Source organism: Aedes aegypti, chromosome 2, assembly GCF_002204515.2.
Source record: "Aedes aegypti strain LVP_AGWG chromosome 2, AaegL5.0 Primary Assembly, whole genome shotgun sequence".
Classification (NCBI taxonomy): domain Eukaryota; kingdom Metazoa; phylum Arthropoda; class Insecta; order Diptera; family Culicidae; genus Aedes; species Aedes aegypti.
The window spans coordinates 413943117-413950268 of record NC_035108.1 but is presented as its reverse complement, the minus strand read 5'-3'; the positions used below and the strand labels follow the sequence as shown (position 1 = coordinate 413950268).

Sequence of the window (7152 nt, the reverse complement as noted above, 5' to 3'; positions counted from 1 at the left end):
GTCGATTTTTCCATTTTCAACAGCAAATATGATATTTATGAAAAAGGTAGAGTATTCAGCAATCCTTAATTGAGTAAATTGCGATATTTTGGTGCTGTGTTCCACAGTGCTATCTTTATCTCTGGATCATTCATTATACCAAACTACTTTATGCCAAACGACTTCATGCCAAACGGCCTAATGCCGAACGACCTTATGCCAAACGGTGTACAATCATAGTTTTAGGGTATTACTGATCAAACCCTGTTCAATTATATGGTTTTATGGCGTTAATATATTTTGACCGATTATATCAGTAACTAAAATAAGCTGAATAAGTCTTGTTAAAATGAATAACCTAAACATGATCAAAGTAAGTACTTTTGGACAGTTTTCAATCGATTTTTAAAAAATAAGGAGAACTGTGCCGGACTCAGTTGATCTGTACTGCTTTATCGATACAGATCTATTTTCAACTTATCTATATTTACATCTAGTTTCACTCTCTCCTTCACTCTTTTACTCTCACACCGAGCAGGTAGGAGAGAGCTCTGCTATTAGTGAGGCTAGCTGCCTGCGAAGAGGGTCAGTTTGTCTCAGTCACCTATCGCCTTTTGGTATAGATTAGACCTTTCTAAACCTCCACAAGGAATTCCCGCAAGATTTTTTAAGGACTTTTCAAGCATTCAACCAGTAATTTCTCTCAGGTTATCTCCAGAAATGATTCTATGATTCCAAAGATTTCATCAGAAATTTCTCGGAAACTTACTCTGTGTATGCTCGACAAAGTTGTATAAAATGATCATACAAACCACTCTGCCAAACAAACTTTTGCTCGTTTTTTTGTGTGTCTTGTATCTCAGCAATGATCACCTAAAAAATATATCTTCCCACCTAATGATTTTGTAGTCTTTCGAGTACCTCTTAATAATGGGTATATGAAAAAGATGATATTTTTATATCTCGTTTAAAATCGATTTTACTAATAGCTGATATTAGACAAATCTATATTTAATGAAAGTGAATATAATATATGATCAATTCATAAAAGGCTATCTAAGAACATCAAACCGAAGGTAACACGTGTATTTATACAGAAAAAAGTACATCGTTTTTTTTTCAGCTGTTAACTTGGGAGCTTCTGAAAAAAAAATCATCGTCTTTTCCTCTACCACTATTTCGGCTATAAGTAAGCAATATCAACAAGTCAACATAAGCCGTTAAAATACATCTTCAAATTTTACAGTCCCATTGAATTTTCTGGCATTTGGGGTTTTCCCGGAATCTACCGACGGATACATTTCGCGTTTCTTGCGCTTCTTCATATTCATTCTTCGATGCATAATTCACTTGAGAAATTACTCAAAATCTTCGATGGAGACTATACGAGTAATTCCTAGATGACATTCTAGAGAAATCCCTAGAAAAATCGCTGGAAGAACTTCATAAGTGATCTCCGGATGAGATTTTAGAAAAATTAAAATTGTAAAATATTTCCTCGAGGAGCTTTAGGAAACGATACAGCGATTCCTAAGAGAAGTCGTGAAGAAATTTTTGACGTAATTATTGTGGAAGAATTGGTGAAAAAGATCGGCGTTGGAACTCCTGGAGCGCTGAACAAATGTCTCTGAGAGCTCTGTAATAAAATTTTGTGGGTTGTCCTGGAGGAATTCCATTAGAAATCTTTAAAAAAATCCTAGAGTAACAACTAGAGAAATCACTGTAGGAATTACTTGAAACAAAAAAAAACCTGAGGAAATCCTAAAAGACTTTTCAGAAAAATTGCTGTGAAAAGGTATCAGCATTGTTCTGCTAAGGTATTCTGGACGAATTCCGTTAAGTTTACCTAGTGAAATTCAAAGAGAATTGTTTGGAAGATATTTCTGGCGAAACCTATGGGGGAATCTGTGGAGGAATCTTTAGATGGAAATCTGAATTTATTTTTGAAGAATTTTCTAGAAGAATCATTAGAAGACATCCTGTAGCTCTTTTTTTAGGTGTCTATGAATGAATTTCTGAACAAACTATAGAGGATTTCTACATACAGTTCTTGATATTCAAATATTTACACCAGGATGCACTGCAAAGATTCTTACACGTTTTTTTGTAGAATTTTTTTTCAGGATTACATGGGCATGAAAACATCTCCAAGATGATACACAGCAAATTCTGCAAAGTTCATTCCAATTACCTTTGCCTTTTTAGAACTCCTACAAATAATTTCTCCGAAGTTTATATGAGAAAATTCCATAAAATAATAACAATTTGAACAGTATTTTCAAACTTCAACAAATATTTCATTCAATACTTTCATCACAGTAGAGCATAGCATAGACTGACTGTACATGTCAATGGTTGCTACTCCATGATTGATCGGAGGAAAAATATGATTTATACTTAAAGAAGCTAGTTTTGCATATTGCCTCGAGAAGTTTTTGGTAGAAGTTTTAAAAAATACGTCAACATGTCGTCAATGTCGAATGTTTTAAAAGATGTTTTTAGTTACGTCAAATAAAGAAAAATATATTGTATAAAACAGGCATGATATCGACACTTGTACACGAGCCATACAAAGTTTGTTTGAATATTACATAAAATGAACGCTGTCATGAAAAAATATGTTATCATAAGCATGAAACGAGCTCACCAGTTGGTAATCCATGCTCGACTGAACACGGATATCTTTTCGCACTCACACAACGCGAACTGCAAATCTTCTCGGCTTCCCGAAAACGAACCGTCTTGCTTGAGGTTTCCGAAGCACTCTCAATACTATCATAGCAGTAGAGAAGGAAAAATTTGAACTATATCCAACTTTAGATGTGGCATATTTTTCGTAAGTGCTCAAAACCAAAAATTCGATTGCTCATCTGAAGGGGCCCAGATAGCCGTAGCGGTAAACGCGCAGCTATTCAGCAAGACCAAGCTGAGGGTCGTGGGTTCGAATCCCACCGGTCGAGGATCTTTTCGGATTGGAAATGTTCTCGGCTTCCCAGGGAGCCTCGGCTTCCCAGGGAGAGTATCTTCGTACCTGTCACACGATATACGCATGCAAAAATGGTCATTGGCATAGTAAGCTCTCAGTTAATAACTGTGGAAGTGCTCATAAGAACACTAATCTGAGAAGCAGGCTCTGTCCCAGTGGGGACGTAACGCCAGAAAGAAGAAGAAGAAAAAGTGAAACGAGCCAAACCTATTGAAATTTAGAAAAAGCGCAAGCGATTTGAAGGTTAATTTGCTTGTTTTTGAATACGGCCTTCATAATTTGAATTTATGAAATACAAGCATCAAAATAGCCTTAAATTAAAAAAAGTCTTAGTTTAAACTAGTATTCTCCAAATTGTTCATTATTTTGCTAAAAAAAATACACTGGTTCACCATGAATCCATTACTACTCAGCTGCTAAACATATTTGCTTACATGGTTTTAAAGATGTTTTGATTGTTTTTTTCAAAAGTTTGTATAATACGAATAGTTTCAAAACCGAATTAGTTGTTTAACCCATATATATCTGAGTTAGAGCAAAAATACTAAAACCCTTATCGGTCAGCGAATATTTAACAGGATCAATTTTTTTTATTAGTGAATAACTTTAAATTAATGTGTTCCATACACAGAAAGATTTGGAATCAGTTGAGTATTTCTGAAGTTAGGTCAAACAAATTTGATTTTTTTATTAAAATGAGAGAAAATTCGAAGAAAACTACTTGTAACCTAGATTTGTTTTTATTTTATACAAATTTGATGTTCTACCAACTTTTACAAATTTATTTTGGAGACACAAAACTCCTAATGGAATTGTTAATCGCGTTCAATTGGACCCAGAATGTCAAAAACACTACAGTCAACTTTCGTTCGTTGCACTAAACCTGTAGCCCACTTAGTGAAAGACTTTCACTAATCGGGCTAAGTTTCGAGCTGTCAAATTGACTGTTTAACGATAAACTTGCGACGATCGACGCGTCATCATATTTCACATAACGGAACTAACCTGGAGGTGATGATTTGGATTTTGTTATTTGGCAAATTAGAGGTTAAAATCCCCTCCAAACACTAGCGATTTTGCGGTGGGATGTTGACGTTTGATGACGAATAGCATAGAACAAAAGAAAATCAGGGCAAAGAACATTGATAAATTGCGTCTTATGTCAGAAAATGACGTTTGACTTCGTTTTAGGTGGGCTATAGCCCAACTAACGGGAGCCCAATTAAAACGAAGCCCACCTAAAGATAGTGCAACGAACGAAATTCGACTGTACTTGATATAATAGCGAACAATATTGTAGAAGGTTGTATCATGATTAAAATGGATAAAGTTGGTGTTTTAGCTCACTGAAGTACATCATGCAATACTGTTTGTGTTTCTCAAACATATCTAGGACGGCACAATGCGCATGCATATAAGTGATTGTACGGAAGTGCTGATCTAAACCTAACTTTCAACAACTGAAAGGGTAGTGAAAATAACGTGAAATCCATATACAAACTTCTGCAAATATGTTAATTAGAGTATCGACAAATATTTTTGTCATTCTGGGCTCAATTGAACACGATCAACTAATTGGGATCGAAACAGTGACATAAGATCAATTTTCAATATATTTGAGACGAATATCCCAAACAAACTTCAAATTGAATGCGCCAGCTGGCGGACCAACCAATTGAGTTGGAATTTTGAGACAGATTTTTTCTTACCCTAAGGCTCATATCTAGCGGCAGCGGGTGCCCCGTTGACTTTTACAACTTTTTTGTTTAAGGGCCAGTCTAATACGGAGTAGTTCCAAGATCCGCGGAATCAGGGTCTTAGGTGCGCTGGATTACGACATTGTATGGTAGAATGAAATTTTTTTTATTTATCTTTCAGTATCAAGCACAGCTTTTGGAACTACTAGCTCAGAAATGAAATTATCGTACAGTAGATACTGTTCTCTCAATTGACTAGGAGTACTTTTATAAACGTTTCCGAGAAGCCAAAGTAGTTCTTTACAAATTTTATCGTGACCGTTTTCGGAGTAAAAGTTGAACATACTGCTTAATTTAACTTGCAATGATTGACACTCGTTCAACAGAAGTTCCGAATTAATGTCACTCTTGGCCACCAGGTTTGATAGAATCCGTATCCCGAGCAAAGTTCCGAGGTGATTCTCATTGTTTTCCCGGAATGTAGATGCAAAAAATTCCACACAATGCTTGATTATCAGGGGAGGTATTGTAATATCCAATGTTTCAAAGTTGGTTAGAGTAAGCCCAAGATAGATCAGTTTTATCGTTCCGAATTGAGGGCATTTTGTAACCAGCTGAGGTAGGAGTGTCGCCAAAATTTGTTCATTGCTAAAAAAATTATAACAAATAAAGTGAATATGTTTGAATAATACTGAAAATAGGCTCACCTTAGAAATTCGTTATCATGAGCCAAAATCAAACTTATGGCTAGCAAAATGTCCTGAAGTAATTCGTTATTTTCAGTTTCTTCCAACAATCGACACAATGTAGCCGTCACACCTTGTGAATGTAAAACCTGCATAGATTTCTTGCCGGATGAAATTATATTCTGTATTGTCCATATGCACAGATGCTGCAAAAGAAAATTGGTAATATTAATCCGCCATAAATCATCTCATCAATGCACACTCACATTCAATCGTTTATTGTTCACATTTTCCAAAAACGTTATCAAATACGTCCCGGCAAACGTGGCCACTTTTTCACAGCAGACATCATCCCCAAGCGTCAAATTGCACAGGCATTCTCCGGCCAACAGCTGCAAATCCGAATCGTGACCGGTGAATTCCTTAACCAGCACATTGATGGCTCCCGTTATCCTTACGAATTCGGAAATATTCTCACCACTCTGCTGAAAGCCATAACTGAGCTTGACCAAATCCTTCGCGTCGGCATGCTTGCGACGCTTTATTCTGGACGCCAGACCTTTAATTTCCTGCCCGGACACATTCTCGATCTGTTGCACTTCGTGCAGCAGCTCCCCGAGACCGGCACGATTGACGTCCAGTTCGGCCTTCCGGTGCCTCTGCCGATCCCAACGGGTTTCCGACCGCAGCAGTTCACGATGTCTGGGTTCCGGACGAGCCACCACCGGTTCCATGAAGATGATAGTTTGAGTAAATTTTGCACCGAAATTCAATACAATTTTCTTTGGATGGTCCTTTTGGCCGATGTCGTATTGTTAAGATAATCACGCGCCCTGATGAAGCATAAACATGATAAACATGCAATCAATGGGGAGAAGATTCCTATATAAATAAATTTCTGCTCGAAAAATGAGCTGAACTTGTATACAATAAGCATTGAAGACTTGCAAGGCCCATGGAAAGGTGTGCTGTACTTTTGAGGAACAGTCCTCACTCAATGTAGAACTCTAAGGGCCGATTTCTTCACCTTCGCTTAAGCCGTAAGCCACGTTTACCCATACGATTAAACCAGGTTTAAGGCCTAAGCGGTGGTGAAGAAACCGCTTATAACTGAATGATTTATTTAAGAAACTACATAAGACTTTTCTAAGGTTCACAAGATAGAATCCCGCCGTTCAATGATCTTCTCGAGTTGGAAATTATCTCGATTTTTCAGGGCATACAGTATGTTTCTTCGTGCTGCTGGTCACATGATATACAAAGGCAAATATGATCAACTGGCAAAGGAAACTCTCAGTTAATAATAGTAGAAGTGCGCATCAGAACACTAAGCTGAGAAGCAGGCTTTGTTCCGGTTGATACGTAACGCAAAAAAAAGAAGAAAGATGTGTCATTAAAATTTGTCCATGTTTCCTCTTCCTCTTCCTTCTATTCCTGATTTCCTTCGAGAAATCTCAATACTTCAGACGGTTACATGTTTGAAAGTTAAACACGCGCAATTAGTTACTGAATTTAATTACCTATTATGCGAATGATTTTACTGAAGAGCTGTTATGTGCTTGTCATTTTCATGCGAATCTCATATTCAAACCGTGAAAACTTTTTTTTTCACATTCTCAAAAAAAAACTCTTCTTTTTCCAGAATCTGTGTCGATTTTGATCATCATCTGGATCTGGAAGTATTCCGAAATTCCTTGGAGGACCGAAGCGCGTAGCCACGTGCAAATCTCAGGCTACAGATTTTGTTTCTCATGTTCGGTTTTTGAAAGAAAACTTTGATAAGAGTCTGTTGTGAAAAAATGAA

At 36.9% G+C, this 7152-nt stretch overlaps 1 protein-coding gene across 1 annotated transcript; it reads right to left on the bottom strand.

Moving 5' to 3' along the window:
- Positions 1-4807: 4807 nt before the first annotated feature.
- On the bottom strand, positions 4808-6202 carry LOC5567974. The gene is made up of 3 exons (XM_001657746.2): positions 5615-6202; positions 5370-5554; positions 4808-5310 (listed from the first exon to the last, which is right to left on the bottom strand). The coding sequence occupies exons 1-3, from the start codon at positions 6080-6082 to the stop codon at positions 4833-4835; spliced, it is 1131 nt and encodes a 376-aa protein (XP_001657796.2). The 5' UTR covers positions 6083-6202; the 3' UTR covers positions 4808-4832.
- Between the last annotated feature and the right edge of the window lie 950 nt (positions 6203-7152).

Bases quoted from the DNA above. Each gene is read 5' to 3' on its own strand.
- LOC5567974 (XM_001657746.2), bottom strand. From the start codon at position 6,082: ATGGAACCGGTGGTGGCTCGTCCGGAACCCAGACATCGTGAACTGCTG. The intron at 5,555-5,614 runs GTGAGTGTGCAT...TTTCTTTTGCAG, and splicing joins TGAACAATAAACGATTGAAT to CATCTGTGCATATGGACAAT. The intron at 5,311-5,369 runs GTGAGCCTATTT...TAATTTTTTTAG, and splicing joins CATGATAACGAATTTCTAAG to CAATGAACAAATTTTGGCGA.